The 26,222-nt window shown below is 43.7% G+C and overlaps 1 protein-coding gene across 1 annotated transcript in view; it reads left to right on the top strand.

Annotated features, from left to right (window-relative positions):
* Window positions 1-26,222, top strand: part of PREP (prolyl endopeptidase) — a 216,675-nt gene that overhangs the window by 86,054 nt on the left and 104,399 nt on the right. The window contains exon 8 of the mRNA XM_068231238.1: window positions 17,191-17,382. Coding sequence (XP_068087339.1) covers window positions 17,191-17,382 — 192 coding nt within the window. The remainder of the gene's footprint in view (window positions 1-17,190; window positions 17,383-26,222) is intronic.

The following is a 26,222-nucleotide window of genomic DNA, read 5'->3' as shown; positions in this document are numbered from 1 at the left end:
GGGAATGGAAGAGGAACTTTCACAGTGTAGCACCAAATCCATCCCCTGGTCCACTCAATCTTTGAAAATTGTAGATCCAGCAGCATCCCTAATTGCCTACACGGCTCGTATTTTTGCCAAATATAGGAAACTACCTCAGGTGTCCCCCTGGCCAGCACCACTCCTCCCTATTTTGGATAATCCTGCCTTCCCTCCAGGCCTCTCTCCCAGAAGCTATCTACACTGGCGTGGGAGCACGACACTTCGAGCACAGCACCTTCTTGAGGGTGGGAACTGGGTTCATCTACACACGTTGGGTGGAATCTTAGGCTCTCAGAACCTGGACCACTGGAGCTGGGCGCAGTTCAAGCACTTCCTGGTGTCCCAGGGCTCCAAAACAAGCTTTGATAGGACCCTTACCGTTTTTGAGAAAACTTGTCAGGGGGAAGGCCAGATAAGGGGAACAATATCTCTGATGTGTTCATTACTGAATGAAGCTGAATCCCCGTCAGCTCCAATTAGATGCAAATGGGAACAAGAGCTAGGCACTACATTTAGCAATAAGCAATGGGATAAAATTTTGGTGTTCGCCCACAAATCTTCTATAACTTCCAAGACCCAGGAGTCGGGATACAAGTTACTCACCAGATGGTACTTGACCCCCTCCCGCCTACATGCCATGTTCCCTAACACCTCTAATCTATGCTGGAGATGTGAGCAGGACGTAGGCACTATGCTGCACATTTTTTGGGCCTGTGAGAAACTTACCCAGTTTTGGCTAGATGTAAGAAATATTATGCACGAATTGACCGATTTTCTTCCTCCTGATTCGCCAGCTTTTTTTTTGCTCCACCATAATTCATGGTCCATCAGAAGGTACAAGAAAACGCTTACTAGACACTTAGTCAATGCGGCCAGATCACTAGTCGCAAGACACTGGAGATCAGTGAATCCTCCTACAATTGGGGAATGGCTCAGGCTGATAGACCAAACACAAAAGATGGAAGACCTCACTGCTACCTTACAGAATAGACACGACCAATATTGGAAAACCTGGTTTGGATGGTTTGAATACCAAGAGACGCAACGCTACCGAGCACTTTTGATTAGTTAATCGGCAGGCACAAATTACGACTTAAGCCGGGTGGAGAGATGCCTTGAAAATATCTCTCCCCTGGCGGTTGGGGAGCACTATTGATAATGTGGCCGTGGGTCCCCTTTCTGGGCTGCTCGAGATCTCCTCTGTGACCACTCCTACCCCTTTTCCTCTATTCTATTTTCTTTCTAGCTTCCTTTCCTTACTCTTTATCACTTTTACATAATTTGGCTATTCAGTCAGGAGGGTTTATGTATGTATGGGCCCCCCGGCCATGAGCCTCATCTAAACATGATATGGGTCCTCGATCGGTGGGTGTGGCGCACTTGATGAGTCCGTCCATTATTATCTTTAAAGGCTCCCTGGTGTATGTTCCCTATGGGCCCAGGGTAGCATTGATACCTCTACAACGGGTTGATCTGGTGTGCGGTGCCCGCTTTTCGTCACACCCTGTTGCTGACTACAGACTAGCTGTATATTGCCTTAGACTGATGCGTTATATTTCTTGACATATATGCAATTCCCATCTAGTCAACTGTATGTATAATTTTGCACCAATATGACAATTACGATTCCTGTTACAATTTGTATGTTGATCCTGACAAATAGACTTGTAATCCTGTGTTATATTTTCTTATAAAATAAAAGAATCTTTAAAAAAAAAATAGAAAATATGATAAAATGTTCTATTTCTCAGATAATAGTCATTAAAAATAATGTATATATACAGTATATATACAGTAATAGCTGTGCTTAGTCCACAAAAATGAAATAAACCAATCAAAATTAGTTACTTGTGCTGCTTCAATAAAGCAGTCCCCGTATTTTTAAGGTCAGATATACATATCTGATTGTGACTGTATATATAATGTGTACACAGGAATCTCTTATATATACTAAATAACATCTATGCTGTAAGAATAAAGCCTGATGTGTAGCTGTGTCACTAATAGAGATGGTCAACGAGATGGAAATAATTCTGCACTGATGCTGATTTATGCAAATGTATGCACTCCCTTTGCTGATAAAATCAAATAATTTGATATGTTATTAAAATTTGGTTTGGTGACTACAAATTAAAGGGTAACTGAGACGGATGAAAAGTAAAGTTTTTTTTATACATACCTGGGGCTTCCTCCAGCCCCCTTCAGGCTAATCAGTCCCTCGCTGTCCTCCACCACCCGAATCTTCTGCTATGAGTCCTGGTAATTCAGCCAGTCAGCGCTGTCCGGCCGCATGCCGCTCCCACAGCCAGGAACATTCTGCACCTGCGCAATAGTGCTGCACAGGTGTAGTATGCTCCTGGCGGCGGAGTGTGTGCATGCGCATTACGCCTGACTGGCTCAAGTACCTGGACTCATAGCAGAAGATCCAGGTGGTGGAGGAGAACAACGAGGGACTGATTATCCTGAAGGCGGCTGGAGGAAGCCCCAGGTATGTATAAAACTTTAATTTCATCTGTCTCAGGTTTACTTTGTTACACAGTAGCACTATACTCTACATATGCACTCTCCTCAGAGCTGCAGGGAATCCACTGAGAATGTTGTGCACATTGAACACAGAGGTGTTGTCTGTTTACAATCTCCTCATTCCCCTGCAGAGTACCTGCACATCATTCTTACATGTACCCACACTTACATTGCCTAGGGCCTGATAGATGTTCTTTGTTCCGGTTTGTACCTTTTACAAGTACTCTTACCAAGAACTAGTTTTAGTCTAAAGGGAATAAATATAGTAGTCTACATATCCTTCTCACTTCAGTTGTCTTGTAAAATTCCTAAGCATTGGCAGTTAAGAGACGAATTTTCATGTTACATACTTTTAATCAACAAAATTGTAATATGCAAATTAGAGGAGTCGGAGCCGTGGAGTCGGAGTCGGTGGAATCCTAAACTGAGGAGTCGGAGTCGGTGGATTTTTGGACCGACTCCACAGCCCTGATACTCGATCATCTATTGACTACAACTTGATCCTGTAACCTTGCATTATCACTACCCAAAAGGCTGTTTAAGTCATCTTATGCAATTTTCCAAACGAGCACTTCAGACTGAATGTCTTTAATGTGATATAAGGTGCTATTAGCTTATATGTTAACATTTTTTTTGCTCCTCATCTAGCCGGCTACTGATAATGTTCAAAAATATTCTGTTGGGTAGACTGTTAGTCTGACGATAGGAGGGGGTTTGGGTGTGCTCCCCCCGTGGGTCCTGGGCCTAAAAGGAGGAGGCCGGGGGAGCGGGTGCGGGCCCTGCGGTCTCCCCTGGATTTGGGGGGCTGCCGGGCCCGCTCCCCGGGCCAAAGAACCCTGGCTGGGGGGGGGGGGGGGGGGAACGCAACCCCCCCACATGAATACAAGGCTGAATGATCACTTCTTTATGCACCATGACGATACCTATAATGTTTACTTATGTTTACTATTGATATGTGGGTTTTATAAGAGTTTATTACATTTCCATGCCTATTCAGCGCCGAGGTAACCTCTCCATGCTCGGAGCTTTGGATCTAGTCCCGCGGCCGGCTTGGTCACTTGGGCCTATGGTGGAGGCCGGGGGGATCCCTTCGGGCCACCAATTTTTCCCCCCATGGAGGGGGTTGGCCCGAACGGATCCCTCGAGCCGAAGAAACCAGCCTGGGGGGCCTCCCGGAGCAGCGGGATGACTCTTGAAGGTAAAGCCTGGATCGCTCCAAATTACTATGGCCCTTACCTCCCCGCTCTTCCCATGATTTTGCACTGGTCATTCCTAGGGCCAACTAATAGCCTGGACCGGGCAGTCCTGAATTTCTATAATGAGTATCCCATTGAAGGGGCTCACCCCCCTTCCTACACTCATAACCAAAATAGCCCTCCGTCATAGCAATAACATCAAACCCTTACCGTTTAGGGTTCTTTTGTTGCCCCCACGACTAGAGGTGTGATAGGGGTAGGAAATAATATGTCCGACCCCCCTCATACCTACCATGCCAGGATTGTTTTTACAATCCTAGGGATTACGTTCCCACATTGCTCTTTGTTTTCACGGTCAGTTCTCCCTGTTTTAATATTTACAGCACAAAGATTAAGCTCTCTATGGTCCCTTCCCCATAATGGCACCTTTGAATAACAGAACCTTCTTAAAAGTATTATCCTTCAATGCACAGAGTCTCAACTCCCCACAAAAGAGGAGGGAGGTGTTCCACGACTTGAGCAGGCACCACCCCGATATTGTTTGTATCCAGGAAACTCACTTTTCTACCACTTCATGCCCGGCCTATTTCCACAAACACTATACTGTGAAATTTGTCTCCACTGCTCCTAAAAAACATAGAGGAGTCCTGGTCTTAATTCATAAAAATTTGCCCCTGGATGTAATAAACACTCAATTAGACACTGAAGGGAGATATGTAATTTTAACTGGGTCCCTATACTCTTGGCGTCTTCACCTTATTAGCTCATATGCTCCCCCGGAACAGGCCTTTAAGACATTCCAAATGATTCAAAAGAAGCTAAGCGTACAACCTAACACACTCTTCCTGTGGTGTGGTGATTTTAACCTCACCCTGAACGAAAAACTTGATAAATCTAAACCCTCCCCTGATAAACTTTCTAAATCGCAGAGAAAACGTCTCCAAACCTTAATGGAAAATAATTTCCTAGTGGATGCCTGGAGAGAGCTTTACGGTGACAAAAAAGGCTACACCCACTACTCTGCAGCACACCACACGTATGCCAAAATTGATCACATTTTAGTCACTACATCAACAGTACCACACCTACTCTGTTAGGCATATGCCATCCCCACTTTCAGACCATGACATGCTTCTTGCCTGTTTTGACCTACATGCTGAAATCGCTAGACCCCGAATTTGGCGTCTAAATGAATCTGTGTTAATTAACACAAAATCAAAATCAGAAATATCCTCTCACCTCCAACAATATTTTTCTGAAAATGACCACCTTGACACTTCCCCTGCTACCCTCTGGATGGCCCACAAAGCCGTTATCCGTGGTAAATTTGTACAAATCGGGGCACAAAGAAAAAGGAAAAACTCTGAGGATATTTCTAATTTATCCTATAAGCTTCAGCGTCTCAGGTCACTACACCAAATCGAGCACTCCCATTATATCTTAAAACAAATCAAAGATGTCGAGTTACAGCTACATATCCTTCTCTCAAATAATGTTGAAAAAGCTTTAACATGGACTAAGGCTAACTACTACAGATTTGCAAATAAACCTGATAGCTGGTTAGCTGCAAAACTAAGAAACTCATAAAACCACGATATATAAAATCAGGACCCACCATGGCCAAGTCACAAGCGATCCAAACAAAATTGCACAAACCTTCCACCACTTTTATCAAACACTCTACTCAGACTCTACCCCCACCTCAACATCAGAAAGTCTCCAACTTTCTCCACCAAATAAATTTTCCTAGACTGACCGAGGAATCCAAGACACTCCTAAATAATCCAATATCTCTTGAAGAAATATCTAGCAGTATTGGAAAGCTTAAGACCCGGAAAGCTCCTGGTCCTGACGGCCTCACAGCCCTTTATTACAAAAAATTTCAAGGCATACTCTCCCCTCATCTTCAATCCTTTCTTAACACATTAATGAGAAAAGAGCTAACACATTCTGAGTTCTTGGACGCCTTTATCACTTAAATCCCGAAACCTAACAGAGACCCACTCCAACCCAAGAATTATAGGCCGATTTCACTCCTTAATATCGATTTATAAAATCTTTACAGCCATCCTAGCCCGAAGGATAAACAAATTACTACCCTCCATCATTAAAAATGATCAGGTAGGTTTTATCCCATTTAGGCAGGCCACAGATAATATTAGGAAGAATGTAGCCATAATTACTCACGCAAATAAAACCAAGAGGCCACTCATGACCCTAACATTAGATATCGAAAAAGCTTTCGATATGATAGCATGGCCCTATATGTTTGATGTATTATCCCACCTAGGCCTACCTGACTTCTACACCCACTGGTTGACCCAAATATACTCTACTCCTCATGCAACCCTCAAACTCCCGGGTTCCCCCAACACCCCAATTAACATACAAAGAGGGACTAGACAAGGCTGCCCTCTTTCCCCAGCGATCTTCGCCATTATTATAGAACCATTAGCCTCTTATCTTAGGCAGAACACTTCTATCCAGGGCTACACGATATCAGGTGAAGAATTCAAACTTAGCCTCTTCGCCGACGATATCTTACTCACCATAACAAATCCCCACATATCAATCCCCAATCTAATGAAGGCCTTAAAATTCTTTGAAGGAATTTCTGGTTTAAGACTCAATTACGACAAATCAGAAGCAATGTACTGTAACTACGAGAAGGCTAAAGCTCTAGCCATTTCCAAACAGCACAATTTTCAACACCGGGACCATTTCACCCAGTATCTGGGAATTAAACTCACCAATGACTACAATCAGTTGTACCATAAAAATTATGTGCCCCTGTATCGGGGGCTGGCCACCCTGCTCGAGTCGTGGAACACCTATAACATTTCATGGGCGGGGAGGATCACGAGTGTGAAAATGACTCTTCTTCCTAAAATACTATATTATTTCAGGGTTCTCCCAACCCCAATCAAAAAACACGATATTCTAACTCTCCAGAAAGGAATATTTAATTTCATCTGGGCGGGGAAAAAGCCTCGGATATCTCGCAAAATGCTCTTCTGGCACAAAAAAGAGGGAGGTTTATCGGTCCCCAGCCTTACCTTTATAGTATAAGGCTGCACAACTGGCGATTCTCCCTACCATCTACAGTGATACACATGCTCCTAGATGGGTCTCACTAGAAAACCTCCTCATTTCTCCCCTAACATGGAAGGGTATTCTGTGGTCACATACTACGGATACTGCTTCAATACGGGACAATTCTATTATAACATACCATACCCTAAAAATTTGGAGATCAACTAGATTTGTAGCCTCCCTCCAATCTAAGCCGTCGATCCTAACTGAAATTAAATCTAACCCAGACTTCTCTGAAGGTCTCCGGGCGCCGTCCTTTTCATGGTGGTCGTCAGACGCCCAACCTACAATTAAAGCATATTTAGTCCGAGGGATGATCCCTACATGGAAACAGCTAATAGATATCACAAAGCCCAGGATTTCAGCCTGGCTTAACATAAGGCAATTATACCATTTCCTATTTAAACTAGCCAAACCAGGTACCTTCATCCAACCTTCACGCTTTGAAAGCCTGTGTCTTCACGACCCCATGCAAAGAGGAGTGCTCTCGTTTATCTATTCGATCCTCAATTCCCCTCCAACGAATCATGTACACCACTACCAAAAACAATGGGAAAATTACCTCCATTCACAACTCAATGAGTGGACCCAGTTCCTGGAGACCTTATCTAGGGGTAGTCTGCAAACAACACATATGGAAGTATCCTTACGATTGTTACATCGCATATATCTGGTCCCCCATAGGCTCCACCAAATAGATCCCACGAAAAGCCCACTTTGCTTCAGGGGATGCAAGGTCCCGGGCACATTATATCATATCTGGTTTTCCTGCCCCAGGGTGTCCCGCCTCTGGGAAAGAATACGCCACCTCATTAATGATATAATCCCAAAGTCTATCACACTGGATCCTAAAATATTCCTCCTAGGATACAAGCCAAAGGTAATGTTATATGCCCAACATAAACTTGTGCAATTTATTGCATACGCTGCCAAAACACATATTGCAGCTAACTGGCTCTCACCACATCTCTCCTACCTTCAAATAGTCAATAACATAAACTCCATAATGACTTGTGAACGCATCAATGCTATAATCAACGATCGAATGCCCCAATTTCAAAAAGTCTGGGAACCCTGGTCAACCAACAAACTCTCTCTAAAGGCGCCCAGGTCCTGTTGGACCTCGCACTTCCCTCCTGTTAACCTTGGACAGTCCAAACATACTACTAATTGGCCATTGTACTCAGTCACGAAGGCTCACCTCTTGGGTGTTTGCGGATCTCCACACCATACGCAATCTTCCTAGATCTTCCACTATAATCGACTATACCATAGAACTGACCATGTTATGTTTCTTATCTTATTCCTGTGTTTTTGTTAGAGCCACTTTTTTGCTCTCTAGAGCTGATCTTCCTAGAACGTAATTGTAACTTTATACTTTGTGTATTTTATGATCTTTGTTGCCCATGTTGGGCTAACACAGATATGCTATGTTTTGTTGTAATGTTCTTTCTGCTACTTTGGCACTTGAGTGCCCAATAAAAGTCTTTGAAACTAAATCAGGGATTTAAAAGATTTTACAATGGGCAAACACTGATTAAATCATTTATACATAGTCATTGTAAAAATGAAGCACTTTTTTATTGCATTATTTTCACTGAAGTTCATTGGAGTTTTACTGGACCATAAGTTTAACCCCCCAGTGACCAAGGTATTTTTTACAATCTAGTGCTGCAGAGCCATATAACTTTGCACACAAATCAATCTCTCCCCCATCCCCCATCTTGTTGCCACCAATAGAGCTTTCTATTGGTGGCATCTGATTGGTGCTGTGACTTTTTTTTTTTTTTTTATAAAAATGACTATTCACACGATAGTCTCTCATAGGCATTAGCCTATGAGAGGCGATCGTTTGTAAGCCTCATTCGAACAGTTGTTCAGTGCTGCGACCTACAACAGCACTGTACGGGGGGACAGCTCAGTGTCAGAGCTGTCCCCCGTACAGTGCTGCTGTAGATCGTAGTACTTAACAACTGTTAGAATTTTTTATTTCTAGCAGCCTGCTAGCCGTGATTGCGTGCTAGCAGGCTGATGTCGGAGCTCTGCTCCGTCATTCAGTGGGGATGCTCGTGCATGATCCCCTGATAAATGCTCCCAGGACTAGACGCCAATCTGCGTTACGCGGTCCTGGGGAAGCCACCTTGCGGCCGTCGTTGGGCGTTAGGCGGTCGTAATGTGGTTAACAATGTACACTGAACAGAAATATAAACGCAACCTTTTCGGTTTTGCTCCCATTTTGCATCTGAAATGAAAGATCTGAAATCTTTTTTTCTATAAATAGAAAAACATAAAACTGAGTCTATTTCATAATTACATGATAATGTGAAGAAGGCAAATTAAGGAAGTTATTTTTGGATTGCAGGTGAACCGCTCACTCTAGAGAGTGATATTTTAAGATTTACATTTTTTTTCTCCGAAAATAGGTCTAACAATTTTTTTTCTTTTTTTAATAGTCTTGTGACAAATTGATACTAAGTCTTTGCAACAGGTTATTCCTTTATATAGAGAGGCCAGATTGCAATAGTAAAATATCCCCTATTGTGAAACATATTTGTTTTGTTTTGCTGTATGCTTGAATTTGTATCTTGTTTGTTCCTTTTTCATGAGCACTTGAAAGGGGACCGTGGAGGTCAGCAAGACTTTTTATATGAGAGCGTGGCTGAGATGGTCTGACATTTTCCCAGCCAGGTGTCAGGAACACAGAGTATTCTGTCAGTATCAAATAGAGGCTTTAAAGACACAGATTCATTTATGTCTAATGCATTGCTTTATGTACTTTGTTGTTCAAATCTCTCCACGTAGTCTCATTGTTTTCTTTGTTGAACAGGGGATAATGGCGATATTGATGTATGTTAAACAGATGGCTATTAAAAGCACATTTTCCTTCTGATGATTTGTCTGGCTAGGTATTAAGTAATTCTTGGAATTTTAAGACATCCAACGTGGTTTTATTGTGACAATCTAAATAATATATACAGGCACTAGATGAGCGCTTAGTAAAAGTGAATAATAACTGGCGGTACCCTGCTGTGAATGTGTTTTTTTTTTTTCTTGTATAAATAATCTAGAGGATATAAATACATTGTTGCAAAACTCTTCCACATATGTATGTAAATAAATATAAATTATAGCAGTGTTCTTAAAGTCCACATTTTAGACACAAATCTTTTCCTGCAAATTCTCAGTTGTTAAGCTTGTTATTTGTAGAAGCTCCTTAAATGACGCCTGAACTGATAGTGATATGGAGGGTGACATATATTTATTTTCTTTTAAAGGAGTCGTCAAGCAACTCCTTCTACCCATAGTACTACTTACCCGGGGCTTCCTCCAGCCCCTGGCACCCGCTGTGTCTCTCGCCGCAGCTCCGCTGGCCTTCGTTCGCAGACGGTGTGCAGGACAACCTCCAGGTTGTCCTCTACTGTGCCTGCGCGAGTGCCGCTGTCAATTACCTCCACATGGTCCAGAACATACTGTGCAGGCGCAGTAGTTCTGCATCTGCGCAATACGTTCCGGACCACGTGGAGGTGATTGACAGCGGCACTCGCGCAGGCAAGGACGACTTGGAGGTCTTCCTGCCCAACGTCAGGGGAACGGGGGCCAGTAGAGCTGTGGTGAGGAACATAGCGGCTGCCAGGGGCTGGAGGAAGCCCCGGGTAAGTAGTAATATGGGTAGCAGGAGTTGCCTGACAACTCTTTAAACAATGCACATAGCCTGGCTGTCTTGGTGATCCACTGCCTCTAACATTTTTAGCCATAGACCCTGAACAAGCATGCAGATCAGATATTTCTGGCTGAAGTCTGAATGGATTACCTACAGGCTTGTTTCGGGTGTGAGTCAGGCATTACTGCAACCAAAGAGATCATCAGGACAGGCAGGCAAATGTAATTGGTTAAAAAGAAATACATGTGGCAGCCTCCATATCACTCTCCGTTCGGGTGTACTTGAATTGTAAAATGCTTGGTAAGGAGCCCATACACTGGCCACTTCTTGCTGTCCAGTGTAAATGATACATTAAATCAATATTAATAGTCATAATATTCAGGAAACCACATTTTGTCAGTTATCCCGGTTTTAACATCAAAAACTCTTCCTTTATCTTTCTATTGATATATAAACTCGCCCTCCCAGTGATGTTTAGCCTAGGCTATTTAGCTATGCAGCCTTCAGCCACAGAACACTTTAAGACCAGAGCCCTTATTCAATTCACAATTTCTTTCAATTCAAGTTTTCTCCTTGGTAATATTTTATTTATTTTTCTAAAGCCTTCCCAGTTTTCAGACACATGCTTAAAAAGACTCTTGCACAGTAAGGCACAGACCTGGGCAAAGTTTAAGCATCCTGGGCCACTGGCTGTTGGCTGTATTCCTTACAAATGGGGCCCACAGTGTCGGGTCTCCATGGCAACAGCTGCGTCACGTGACATGGGTTATACTTCACCGTGGAATTGATTCTGTGATCATCCACGACTGTTGTCTTCTGTGGACATCCAGGTGTTTTTGTATTGCTGAGTTCATCAGTGCTTGCTTTTTCTTTCTCAGGATGTACCAAGTTGTGGATCTGGCCACACATAATATTGTAGCAATTTCTCTTTATTTTATTTTTCCTGTTTTCCCAGCTTAAAGTGGACCCAAATTAAAAATGCAAGATTTCAGAAATAAAATCTATTTTCTAAATTATAATAGTAAATAGCAGCCTTTTTTCAGCTGCATGATGACAAATATAAAATATTTTACATTTATTGGAGGAACCCCTCCCTTCCTTTCAAATTGCCGAGATTTTTCCGGCAAACTGGTGGAGTAGGTGTTGTCCGGCAATGAAGGAATTGCTAATGGCTGCCCCCAGTATAACCCTAGCTATGAAAAGAGAAGAGTGAAAAGCATGCACTGAAATGATCATAGGTTTGAAGGGGAGTTTATTTATCTTTGTATGTGTCAGAGTGGTGCAACTAAATATTTTTAATTAAAAAAATGTTTGGTTTGGGTCCGCTTTAAGGATGGCTTCTTTCACCTGCATGGATATTTCCTTTGACTGCATGTTGTCCCCAGCAAAATCTTCCACATGCAAGCACCACACTTAAAATAAACTCCAGGCCTTTTATCTGCTTAATAGATAATAACATAACAGGACACCTGCCCACACCTGCCCATAAAATAGCCTTTCAGTCAATTGTTCAATTACTTTTGAGCCCGGAGATGAAGGGATTGTGTTAAAAATACTTTCGTTGCCTCACGTTTTTATTATTATTGTTTAGTATTTATACAGCGCCAACATCTTCCACAGCGCTGTGCAGAGTATATATAGTCTTGGTACCTAACTGTCCCTCAGAGGGGTTCACAATCTAATCCCTACCATAGTCATATGTATACTTTTTGTAGTGTATGTATTGTAGTCTGGGGCCAATTTTAGGAGGAAACGATTAACTTAACTGTATGTTTTGGGATGTGGGAGGAAATCTTGAGTTCCTGGAGGAAACCCAGGCAGACACGGGGAGAACATACAAACTCCTTGCAGATGTTTACCTAGCTGGTACTTGAACTGGGGACCCAGCGCTGCAAGGCTAGAGTGCTAATCACTACGCCACCGTGCTGCCCAAAACCTTATACAACCCTTTTGATCACCCCACTGAATTAAAGATGAAAAGTCTGCACTTTAACTGCATTTGAGTTGTTTCATTTAAAATTTGTTGTGGTAATTTAATGTTCAGAACCAAAATGAGAAAAGAGTTGTCTCTGTCCAAATATTTATGGAACGAACTGTATGTGCATATATATTATTGTATATATTACAGACGCACTCTTAATCTTTGTGCATGTATGACACAGACTTTAATTGGTTCCAAAATACCAACTGTGTCCAGCTAATTGGCAGGGAAAGGAAGCTTCTGATCTCTGTCCCTCTTTCACAAATTCCATCTTCTGTTATTTGAATTGATTGAAATGGTAATTTCATGGTGAACCTGCAGTATATTAATAGATTCTGTTTCCTTTCTGTGCTCCCAGATTGTAACCAGCATGCACTGGAGTATTTGATTTACTTCAGCCAGGCAGGCAGAGCAATTTTTAGATCTATTATGTATTGGACTGTTCTCAAGCACTAATGGAAATCTCAAGAGGAATGTTTGAAAAACACTCGGCAACTTGTTCATCTTGGTAATTGTGCTCTAAGCATTTCTTTGCTAGGTGAACTAAGAAACTTGTGCTTTGTTTAAAATGAAACCTTATTATTTAAAAAAACATATTAGATATTTTAAACTATCTACTACAATAAAAAAGCTCACATTAAAGTGGACCTAATTTCCAAATAGCTACTTGATTTTAATGCATGGACCTCCTCACATGTGATACTGTTCCTTTTGCCTCCCAGCTTTTTGCATAGTCCTCATCATAATCTCCATTTACTTCCAGTGTAGGCTCTGCTGAGTTGATCTCCTTATCTTTCTATATTATTAATGGACATTTCACTATTGTACAAACTCTTTTATTAGTTACCCAGCTTCATGGCATGATGTGATTTCTTTTTTTTTTTGCATTCTGATTTGGTGGGCTGTTTAGAGAGACACATGGAGGCTAACATATTATTTTCTTTTGACCATTGCACATTGCCTGACTGTCCTGATGCTCTGCTAATACTTTAGCTTTATGCTGGGCATACACTGTGAGATTCTTCTTATCAATCGAGCCGCTGATGGCTCGATTGATAATTTCCGACAGGTCCGATCAGCGAGGCGCTCTATTCCCCGCTCGATACCCGCGGGCGGACAATGGGAAAAAAAACGAGCGGACGATAAGGCGCGCCCGCGGGGACGAGCGGGGATGCGCTGGGATCCGGCGCATAAACGCACAGGTGTATGCCCAGCATTAGACCCTGAACAAGCTGGCAGATCAGATGTTCCTGACAGAAATGACTAGATTATCTGCATGCTTGTTGCAAGTGTGTGTCAGACAATACTGAAGTATGAAAAATCAGCAGGATTCCAGGCAGCTGGTATTGTTTAACCACTTAGGGTCACAGGTTTTTTCCCTTAAAAGCCAAAATATTTTTCACATTTCAGCGCTCCCTTTGTTACTTATCACACTGAAATTATCTATATATAGTTGGGGGGGTTTTGCCACAAATTAGGCTTTCTTTGGGTGGTACTTTTTTGCTAAGAATTATTTTATTTTGTATGCATTGAAAAGGAAATTAAAAAAAGGGGAAAAAAAAACATTATTTCTCAGTTTTCAGCCATTATAGTTTTTTTTAAATAAAATATGCTTCTATACATAAAACCCACACATTTTATTTGCCTGATTGTCCTGGTTATTACAATGTTTAAATTGTGTCCCTAGTACAATGAATGACGATAATATTTTAAAAGTACGCATATCTACGCCCCTGATCCGTACGGGAATTCTACAGGGGCATAGATATGCGTACCAAAGATCCTGAAGTAATATCAGGTATTGGAGAGGCACACCTTACGGTGGGTAATTTGGGTGCTTAGCCTAGATGCAAAAGCGACATCAGTCCATGTAGATAATCCAAGTACGGCTAGCACACCAATGTAAATATTCCATGAACTTTATTCCTTATGTGCAACGTATGACAATTGTTTCGGGGCCACGGAGGGTCCCTTTCATCAGATACAGTGCAGACAAGTAGATGCAAGGAAATTTACAGCAACTGGTCTGAGTGTATTAATTGATAAAGATGCTAATCCTGCATTCAGAACTTTCAAAACTTTTTCTGCTGTTATGGTTTGCAGTTATCACATACCTTTAGAAGCACTGGCCCTTTAATTGCAATTGCCTTCGGCTGGCAAAACAGTTGCATGCTGTGGGGGTCTTTTTATCTATGATATACAGTGGCTTGCAAAAGTATTCGGCCCCCTTGAAATTTTCCACATTTTGTCACATTACTGCCACAAACATGAATCAATTTTATTGGAATTCTACGTGAAAGACCAATACAAAGTGGTGTACACGTGAGAAGTGGAACGAAAATTATACAAGATTCCAAACATTTTTTACAAATAAATAACTTCAAAGTGGGGTGTGCGTAATTATTCAGCCCGCTGAGTCAATACTTTGTAGAACCACCTTTTGCTGCAATTACAGCTGCCAGTCTTTTAGGGTATGTCTCTACCAGCTTTGCACATCTAGAGACTGAAATCCTTGCCCATTCTTCTTTGTAAAACAGCTCCAGGTCAGTCAGATTAGATGGACAGCGTTGGTGAACAACAGTTTTCAGATCTTGCCACAGATTCTCGATTGGATTTAGATCTGGACTTTGACTGGGCCTTTCTAAAGGCCCATACACACGTCGGATTTTTCTGAACGACGGGTCGTTTGATCGTCCCGTCGTTCAGTTGTTCGCATGTCAAATCCGACGTGTGTACAGACTATTGTTCGCGTGATAAGACTAGTTTCCAGTGATCCGCCGGGCGGAAACGACCCGTCGTTCAGAAAAATCTGACGTGTGTATGGGCCTTAACACTTGGATATGTTTTGTTTTAAACCATTCCATTGTTGCCCTGGCTTTATGTTTAAGGTCGTTGTCCTGCTGGAAGGTGAACCTCCGCCCCAGTCTCAAGTCTTTTGCAGACTCTAAGAGGTTTTCTTCCAAGATTGCCCTGTATTTGGCTCCATCCATCTTCCCATCAACTCTGACCAGCTTCCCTGTCCCTGCTGAAGAGAAGCACCCCCAGAGCATGATGCTGCCACCACCATATTTGAAAGTGTGGATGGTGTGTTCAGAGTGATGTGCAGTGTTCGTTTTCCGCCACACATAGCATTTTGCATTTTGGCCAAAAAGTTCAATTTTGGTCTCATCGGACCAGAGCACCTTCTTCCACGTTTGCTGTGTCCCCCACATGGCTTGTGGCAAACTGCAAATGGGACTTCTTATGCTTTTATGTTACAATGGCTTTCTTCTTGCCACTCTTCCATAAAGGCCAACTTTGTGCAGTGCACAACTAATAGTTGTCCTATGGACAGATTCCCCCACCTGAGCTGTAGATTTCTGCAGCTCGTCCAGAGTCACCATGGGCCTCTTGACTGCATTTCTGATCAGCGCTCTCCTTGTTCGGCCTGTGAGTTTAGGTGGACGGCCTTGTCTTGTTGTCTTGGTAGGTTTACAGTTGTGCCATACACCTTCCATTTCTGAATGATCGCTTGAACAGTGCTCCATGGCATGTTCAAGGCTTTGGAAATCTTTTTGTAGACTAAGCCTGCTTTAAATTTCTCAATAACTTTATCCCTGACCTATCTGCTGTGTTCTTTGGACTTCATGGTGTTGTTGCTCCCAATATTCTCTTAGACAACCTCTGAGGCCATCACAGAGCAGCTGTATTTGTACTGACATTAGATTACACACAGGTACACTCTATTTAGTCATTAGCACTCATCAGGCAATGTCTATGGGCAACTGACTGCACTCAGACCAAAGGGGGCTGAATAATTATGCACATCCCACTTTGCAGTTATTTATTTGTAAAAAATGTTTGGAATCCTGTATGATTTTCGTTCCACTTCTCACGTGTACACCACTTTGTAATGGTCTTTCATGTGGAATTCCAATAAAATTGATTCATGTTTGTGGCAGTAATGTGACAAAATGTGGAAAACTTCAAGGGGGCCAAATACTTTTGCAAGCCACTGTATTCCCCCTCTTCCCTTTATTTCTCCCTCCTAATGACATAAGACCGTGCACTTCCTAGTATAGACCTCAGTGGGAGTGTCTGAATACTCTGGGCGGAGGGCGGGAAACGAATACACAATTAGCAAGAGGAGAAAAAAGAGTGAGGGAGGAAATGTCAAGATTAGCTTCAGTCAATGGTAACCAAGATGGAAACTGATTAGAATAGGATTCTCTGGTTTTCCTTTATAAAATCCACAGGAATCATAACGTGGACAGTGCAATACATCTGTTATGTAAGTAGAACTAGTATTTATCTACTTATATATGTGTTTTTTTTTTTTTATTATTTCTAGGTTAGCATGGGTGTCACTTGTTCTTTAAAGTCCTTTAAACTTCTATCCCATAACTCCCCTCCCCCTCTTCAGGTGGTCCTATTCATGGGTTAAATGAAAGGCTTTCAGAAAGATGTTCAGCCTTTTGCTGTTCAGGAATAATCTTTATGCCTGACAGTCTGCTCATGCAGTGACAGATAAGAGGTATAAAAGATGTCAGTGTGTCAAGGCTTGCTCTCTTTAGGGGCAGCTCAATGTTCTTCTTCTGTGATGGCCTTTCTACTATTCATCTTGGCATCACTGGTGACAGACTGTCTAGTGTTACATGCTGTTCAGCAGGCTTAAAATAAATTATTTCTGTCATGTGTTTAAATATACATTTGCATATCTTTTTTTTTCCTTACAGATATTCTTCCCTGGGTAAAGCTAATAGATAATTTTGACGCAGAATATGATTATATCACAAATGAAGGGACTGTCTTCACATTTAAGACCAACCGCAATGCCCCGAAATATAAACTGATCAACATAGACTTCAGTGATCCTGCAGAATCCAGCTGGAAGGAACTGGTCCCAGAACATACAAAAGATGTTTTGGGTAAGTGGATAATAAACTTGTCACCTCTGTGGTCAGAATGTTTATTTTGTACTGCTGCTCTTGTTTCAGTCCAACAATATGTGTGAAGCATGGCTTGTATTTTTGTATCTAAACATGTAATACTCATGAATGCAAAATAAGCGTTATGTGCTTATTTATAACCAAACCTTTATTTTATGGTTTCATATAGTAGATGTTGTTACCTATTCTGGTCTACATTACATGGAAAGAGGCAGTCTTTTTGGGGGCTACCTTTGCCACCATATAAGATGCTCCGAATATAAGATGCACCTAGGTTTAGCAGGCAAAAACCAGGGGAAAAAAATATCTATTAAACCTGGTGCTTCCATATTCCAGGAGCATAACATAGGAAGGATGAGTCCGCACACAGACTTACTGGAACACTGTGTAGTAGTTTATTGTCCCATCACATCACACACACATGCAATTTGTATCTGACCAATAGGCCGACTATCGTTTCGGGGCCAACAAGGGGCCCCCTTTGTCAAGGCATAGGCAGAAAAAAACTATGTGCCTGTGTGTGATATGGGACAATAAACTACTACACAGTGTTCCAGTAAGTCTGTGTGCAGACTCCTCCTCCCTATGTTATGATTTGAGCAGCCTTGGAATCCTGCACCAGCACTCACTCACTCTGGTGTGCGATTTTTCTTTGATTGCATATTCCAGGAGCATCTTGTAGATGTTCTTCCCCAGTGATTATGTGCTCCCTTCTGTCCCCTGTGTGTCCCTTTCTGTCCCTAGTGTGCCCCCAGTGTGTACAGTTTGCCCCGTGTGTATCCTGCTCCCCCCTACCCCGTGTATGCTGCTTTGACACCCCCCCTTGTCTCCCGCATGTTCCTCTGCACCCCTTGTATAAGTATGGACAAGCGGCAGCCGTGGCTCACCTCCCTTTTTTGGGGCAGAAAAAGTGCATTTTATACGGCTGAAAATATGGTATGTATGCAGCACACTCTAATATCATTGAATTCTGCATTCAACATTGCCATCATAGACTATGGCCAGATTCCAGATTTCTGCACTGTTAAGTGCTGGGCAGCCTCTTAAAGGGAAAGTTCAGGGTGGCTCTTAAAAAAATAAAAATGCCCATCCACTTACCTGGGGCTTCCTCCAGCCGTGGGCAGCCAGGACGTGCCCTCGGCGCCGCTCCGCAGGCTCCCGGTCCCCTCCGGTGGCCGACCCGACCTGGCCAGGCCGGCTGCCAGGTCGGGCTCTTCTGCGTTTCAAAATGCGCCTCACGGGGGCGCGCTGACTTCATTGGACGTCCTCCGGGCTGTACTGCGCAGAACTACTGCGCCTGCGCAGTACAGCCCGGAGGACGTCCAATGACGTCAGCGCGCCCCCGTGAGGCGCATTTTGAAACGCAGAAGAGCCCGACCTGGCAGCCGGCCTGGCCAGGTCGGGTCGGCCACCGGAGGGGACCGGGAGCCTGCGGAGCGGCGCCGAGGGCACGTCCTGGCTGCCCACGGCTGGAGGAAGCCCCAGGTAAGTGGATGGGCATTTTTATTTTTTTTAAGAGCCACCCTGAACCTTCCCTTTAACTGGATACTGTACTCGCTCATGATTGATGTTGTCAGAGAAACTGCTTGTGTTTGGACCTTTGAACAAACTTGCAAGAAATTTATTTGTGACTGCTAAAATCAATGCTGGCAGAAATGAAGTACCCCACAGCAGAGCGCCACCTCTGGGGCAAGCAAGATAGCTGGGCACAGGGAGAGGACTGTTACCTGGCAGTGATCAGGACTTGATCCCTTAGGTGACATTACTGTGCCTATATTTCCTATTGTAGCCGCTATTTGCAGCTTTTAACATGTGCACCTATGGCTGTGTCTAAATTTACAGATCCCCTAAAGTGGTGGACCGCCATGTAGCACAATAAGATAAACCTGTATATCCAATGCTAATACTTCTTAGAACCTGTGCCTGTGTCCCCTCCTTTTTTTTTCTCCTTCATTGTTAATGGTTTATACACCAAGGAATATCTCTCTGGGCTCATTTACACGATGTGCTGCGCTGTCCGTTTTGACGCAACACACATAGTGTATGATCTACATGGCAACATGAAAGTCCTTAGACTGTTACCATTCACATTACAGGTGTGCGTTCCCATGCGTTACAATGTAATACGATGTAACGCTTCTGGGAACATCTAATCGCACAACGCACAAATTCTCCTGATTGACTGCTCCTAGCGCACCACAACGTGTATTCTGTGCATTGGCCGCACGTTGGCAACGCATACACGAAATCACGTTCGTGTATGCGCTGTGTAGTGTGAGTCCTATCTCTCTAGAAGACTAATCCCTGATGACTATTAAAAGGTCATTAAAGGGAACCTTAACTGAGAAGAATATGGATGTTTCCTGTTAAACAATACCAGTTGCCTGGCAGTCCTGCTGTTCCCTTAGGTTGCAGTAGTGGCTGAATCACACACCTGGCGGACTCAAAGTACCAGAGCAGCAGCCACAAGGGCGTGCTCTATATGCAGTAGCAGTGTTAGGGAGACTTGCTAAAGGTCTCCTACTGAATAGGTGCTGACTTACTGAACAGGCAGAGCCGAGATTCGAACCCAAGTCTCCTGTGTCAGAGGCAGTCAGTCAGAGCACCTGATCTGCATGCTTGTTTAGGGGCTATGGCTGAAATTATTAGACACAGGATCAGCAGGAGAGTCAGGCAACTGGTATTATTTTAAAAGAAAAAATCCATATCCTCCTAAGTTTAGGTTCCCTTTAAACTTACACAAACCCTTCTGCTAGCAGGTAAAACATAAAATGCTCAACAGGTCACCATTTCTTTATATGGGTGCTAAATAAATAGCATTCATGCCAGTGAGACCTTCAATCTGGTTCAATCACGATATTTAAATGTTTAATGTTTCAAACTAAATAAGACTATATGGCTCCAGGAAACCACAGTTTAGGATTAAATACTAGGAGGTGGAGCCCTGCTCTTGCAAGCTTACAAAGGGAACAGGGGGTAAGAAAAAGGAGATCACGCGTTGTTAAATTTATACTAACATTTTGAGAGAGAGCAAGAGCTCCTATACCAAGCAGCACCTGTCTTATATATGGCTGCATAAAAGGCCTACTGACTCTTTTAAATGCAGACTAATGCTGGGGATCCACGATACGTCTCTGTACCGTGTATCGAGCAGCTGATCCGGCCAGCTGATAATATTCAGCTGGTCCGATCACGCTGCTCGATTCCCGGCGGGGACGAGCGGTAATCGATCCACACGGACGAGCGGGGACGCAGCGGGAGTCGATCCGGCAGCTAATCGGCCGCCGGATCGACCCGTGTATTTTAGGCATAAGCTGCAGATATACAGGAGTTGAATACTGTATGCAAAAGACATTGGTTTCACATATTGCAATACATGTTAGCAGTGACACCACTTGCAGGCTTCTCTTAGGTTCCCACCCTTGTATGTGTTTAGTCTGTATACTGAAATGCGATAAAAAAAAAAACACCACAACCTTTTCCTGTTACTATACTTGAACTGGAGCAGTTTTATATGAAGGAATTTGGCTGATAGTACCTAGCTCACTGCTCAGACCTGACCAGCTACAGAGACCTCAGTAAGGACTATTTCAGACTATGCGCATGTATGCACGCATTGGATACTGTACATCAGACTGTTATTTTAATGTGTCTTTTCTGGCTTGCTCTGCTGCAGCAGATAACATGCTCCTGCACATATTTTTCTGAACAGCTCACACTTTTTCCATTCATAATTAATAATGCCATCTTTGGTGCACTGGAAATACTGTGCAAAGCGTTAAAGAGAACCCGAGGTGGGTTTGAAGAATATTCTCTGCATACAGAGGCTGGATCTGCCTATACAGCCCAGCCTCTGTTGCTATCCCAAACCCCCCTAAGGTCCCCCTGCACTCTGCAATCCCTCATAAATCACAGCCAGCGCTGCTGACAAGCAGCTTGTCAGAGCGGGCTGTGTTTATATCTATAGTGTCAGTCTGCTGCTCTTCCCGCCTCCTGCAGAACTCCAGTCCCCGCCTGCATCCCTTCCCTCCCTGCTGATTGGAGGGAAGGGACGGAGGCAGGGACCGGAGCTATGCAGGAGGCGGGGGAGCAGCTGAGGCTGACACTACAGATGTAAACACAGCCTCACAACATGGCTGTGATTTATGAGGGATTGCAGAGTGCAGGGGGACCTTAGGGGGGTTTGGGATAGCAAAAGAAGCTGGGCTGTACAGGCAGATCCAGCCTCTGTATGCAGATAACATTCTTCAAGCACACCTCGGGTTCTCTTTAAAGGACATCTGAGGTAAAAATAAACTGATGAGAAAAACAATTGTATCTATCCTCTTTCTCCTAAAAATGACTTTTTTTTTTAGATATCCCACAGTCTTATTTTATATTTGAAATTGAGTTTTTAGGTTTTTGCTGTTTCATTCATCTCTGCTCCCTGACACCTTCATTGAAGTATGCCAGAGTTCAAATCTATGAATTGTTGACCTTTTTTATGTGTTTCCTGCTCTCAGAAGCCATTCACTGACTGAAAAGACAGTGTTTTATGGCAGTAACTACTTATCAGTGAGGGTTATGCTACAGTCCCGACCCGGACAGAAACTGTCACTTGCATATCTGATGTTTAATGCTTACAGGCAGAGAAAGACAAAAAGGAACACAGCCTAGTTATTTGTGTACTTGGCATTGTACATACAAATGTCCATCTCATCATGTCACGTCGCCTCAGTTGTCCTTTAAAAGGAACCTGAGATGAGGGGCACTAAATGTTTTATACATACCTGGAGCTTCTTCCAGTCCGTGCAGATCGCTCCAACTTCTGCATCTAAATCCTCCCAGATGCACCAGTAGCAGCCCTGTTCTCCACCACCAGTTGGGCGTACTGCACATGCGCAGCCTGCCCCACCCGCCGCGCTCCAGTTGCCAGGTGCGGAATGCTCCCAGCCGCAGGAGCGAGACTGGGGAGTGCGCTTGGCCACACTGCACCTGTGCTGAGTGACCACAACTGCCTGCGGACAACAGGGGTGCTGCTGGAGGATTTAGATGCCAGTGTGGGAGCGATCTGCGCTGAGGGGGCTCGGGTATGTATAAAACTTTTAGTCCCACTTGTCTCATGTACACTTTAACCACTTGCCAACCATCATCAGATTGGTGGTGGAAGAGTGGCTCTGTTGTTCCTCCAGGACGCCATATGGCGTCTTCTTGCGAGGAGCGAGATTAGACGGGAGCTCGCCCGTGTCTGTAAACTGCGGGCCGCAGTGATCGGCCTGCCAGTGGCTGATCAGAGCTGGCAGACTGTTTTAACTATTTACTGACAAAATAATGTATACTGTATATAGCGCAGCTATATAAATAATGTATATCTAACACTGCGCTGCACTGAGTTCTGCCTTGTCATTTAACGGTTCCTTGGAGGGGCTCACAATCGAATCCCTATCTTAGACATATGTCTATGTAAGTGTAGTGCAGTGTATGTAATGTAGTCTAGGGCCAATTTAGGAGGGGGCAATAAAAAAAAAATAGTTTTGGTTTTTAAAAAGTTTTTTTATTAATTAAAAAAAAAATCACAGCAGCAATCCAATACCACCAAAATAAAGCTTTATTTGTGAGAAGACAAGGGGGTAAAATTCATTTGGGGGCTACCATGTATGACCGAGGAATAAACCATTAAAGTTGTGAAGTGCCAAATTGTAAAAAATGGCCTGGTCTCTAGGGGGGTATAAACCACTGGTCATCAAGTGGTTAAGATTCAACACTACTCACAGATATAGCATGAAAGGGGCTCTAAGTGTATAGTTTCACATACAGTATTTATTTGTTAATACTTTTCTCAAATTCAGATACTGTCAAATAAAATTTTAAAAGTTTGCATTATTACCATGATTACAGAAAGATCAGTTAATAATTTAGAATCCCACAAAATATTTTTGAGGGCTCACAAGCATTTTCTCACAGGTAAAGTTTATTTACATTCCCAAACAGTCACCATTTATAAATGAGTACACCAGCTTGTGTTTCACTTTTTCATAGTATTGGGAACAATTTTACAGAAGGGTGTGGTGAGTACACTTCTCTGCATTCATTACTTAAAGGGCACCTGAAGCGAGAGCGATATGGAGGCTGCCATATTTATTTCCTTTTAAGCAATGCCAGTTGCCTGGCTATACTGCTAATCCTCTGCCTCTAATACTTTTAGCCATAGACACTGAACAAGCATGCAGCAGATCAGAGGTTTCTGACATTGTCAGATCTGAAAGATTAGCATGCTTGTTTCCTGCGTTATTCAGACACTACTGCATCCTAATAGACCAGCACAACTGCCAGGCACCTGGTATTCAGTGGCGTAGCAATAGGGGGTGCAGAGGTAGTGACCACATCAGGGCCCTTGGGCCAGAGGGGCCCTCCCTCAAGCACAATATTAGCTCTCTATTGGTCCTGTGCTGGTAATAATCACTTCTATTGATGCTTTGCTTTGAATAGTAGTAATCATTAAAAGGAAGGTTCGCGCAGGATATAAAAACAAACTGCACTTATCTGGGGCTTCTTCCAGCTCCTGGCAGTCGATCAGTGCCCTCGCTGCAGCTCCTCTCCCTCCCGGCATCCAGCGGTGAACAAGCTGACCCCGCCAGGTCAGCTTCCAGGTCGGCTTCTGTGCACTTCACGGCGGGGGGTCACGTGGTGTAGGGACGTCATCGGGTCTCTACTGCACGGGCGCAGAACTACTGTGCCTGCGCAGTAGAAACCAGATGACGTCACTTACACCACGTGACCCGCGCCGTAGAGCGCGAAGACGACCTGGAAGCCGACCTGGCGAGGTCAGCTTCTTCACCGCTGGACGCCAGGAGGGAGAGGAGCTGCGGTGAGGGCACCGATCAACTGGCAGGAGCTGGAAGAAGCCCCAGGTAAGTGCAGTTTGTTTTTTATATCATGCGCAGATCTTCCCTTTAACCTCCTCAGCGGTATGGACGAATATATCCGTCCATCACCGCCGGAGGTCGCCGCTCAGGCCCTGCTGGGCCGATTTTTACAAAATAAAAAGCAGCACACGCAGCCGGCACTTTGCCAGCCGCGTGTGCTGCCTGATCGCCGCCGCTCTGCGGGGATCCGCCGCGAGCAGCGGCGAAAGAGGGTCTCCCCAGCCGCCCCAGCCCTGCGCAGCCGGAACAAAAGTTCCGGCCAGCGCAAAGGGCTGGATCGGAGGCGGCTGACGACAGGACGTCGGCTGACGTCACTCCGCTCGTCGCTGTGGTGACGATGTAAGCAAAACAAAGAAGGCTGCTCATTGCGGCCTTCCTTGTTTATTCTGGGCACCGGAGGCGATCGGAAGAACGCCTCCGGAGCGCCCTCTAGTGGGCTTTCATGCAGCCAACTTTCAGTTGGCTGCATGAAACAGTTTTTTTTTTATTTAAAAAAAACCCTCCCGCAGCCTCCCTGGCGATCTTAATAGAACGCCAGGGAGGTTAACAAGCTGTTCCCCATCCCCTTCTTGCATCTCTAACACTGTGGTTGTCCTTGGCTGGTTTTGGTGCGCTGTATCAATTATGTATAGAGTGGTTGGGGGCCCCACATTAAACTTGCAATGGGCCCCATAGCTCCTTAGCTACGTCACTGCTGGTATTGTATAAGAGTAAATAAATATGGCAGCCTCCATGTATTTCTCTCTTCAGTAATCTACGTAATCTTCAGTAATCTTTAGGTAATCTACGGTACATGATTTGTAGTCTACTACAGCTAATTTGAGTGATTTTATTAATACATTTCCTCAACACAACCTTGTGACTTACCAAGACATTTTATTTAAAAGGTTGAACACATTTAAATTATCTTAATACAGATTTGACTGAAGCATGAAGGTATTGTTCATGATATGGTAAAAGTACTGGAGATTTGGTACATATTTGCTTTAGCCTTTTAGCAATTGGTTCCCTTAACCACTTCAGGACTGCGCTATTGGAAAAATACATTGTTTTTGTGAACATTCATTTATGGCACAAAGTATTCCTGAGCCATCCTCCCCTGTTATTACGTGCTGTGAGATGGGGCTAGACTGTAATGGAGCAAATCAGGAAGTGCCTATCGCCACTTCTTCAACACCACCACTGCCTGGCCTTCCCCACTAACATAGCACCATACACACCTGGAGCCTTGCTTTGTGACAGCATGTAAAGGATGCATTTTTGCTTTTTTTTCAAGCAGTGGAGACAGGCAGCCCTTTCACTTGTATAAGATGGGACCACATGACTCTACCGTGGCCAGCAAAAGTGCAAAACTGTGTGAACTGGTTGATACCATGGTTAGTGTGACCAAAGCCCTGAGGCGGATTCTTCAAAGCCTTATCACTTGAAATAAAAATCTGTCAAAAGGACCAAAAAGACCTCTTACTAAAAAGGCTATGTAAAACACTGCTGAATATGCAGATTGTACCTTTTGTTGTCCATGAAAACTAAACATTCCTTCTTTTTTAGGAAGGCTAAATTGTGTTTATGGCTTTTTGGTCCTTTTTAGCCCCTTAGGCATTCCTAGGAGTTCTGATTTGCCATGATCTTGCTGGGCAATCTGTCATTCTGGGTGTTTTTAAGTCCTACACCATAGAGCCATATTAATCCATAAAATGCCCTGATGACACCCCCGCCCACACTGCAGGTCACACTCTCGATCTTATATTCACTAAATCCACCACCATTGCAGACCTTGACATCGCACCCTTTCCATCCTCAGACCATCACCTTCTCACCTTCAACTTCCTCACGGAAGGCACCTCCAAACTACCCACCCACCTGATCGATGGCAGCGAGACCTATGCAAGCTCAACCCTAGCGTCCCTGCTGACC

This window comes from Hyperolius riggenbachi, chromosome 4 (assembly GCF_040937935.1).
Source record: "Hyperolius riggenbachi isolate aHypRig1 chromosome 4, aHypRig1.pri, whole genome shotgun sequence".
Classification (NCBI taxonomy): Eukaryota; Metazoa; Chordata; class Amphibia; order Anura; family Hyperoliidae; genus Hyperolius; species Hyperolius riggenbachi.
This window is presented reverse-complemented; position numbering and strand designations above follow the sequence as displayed.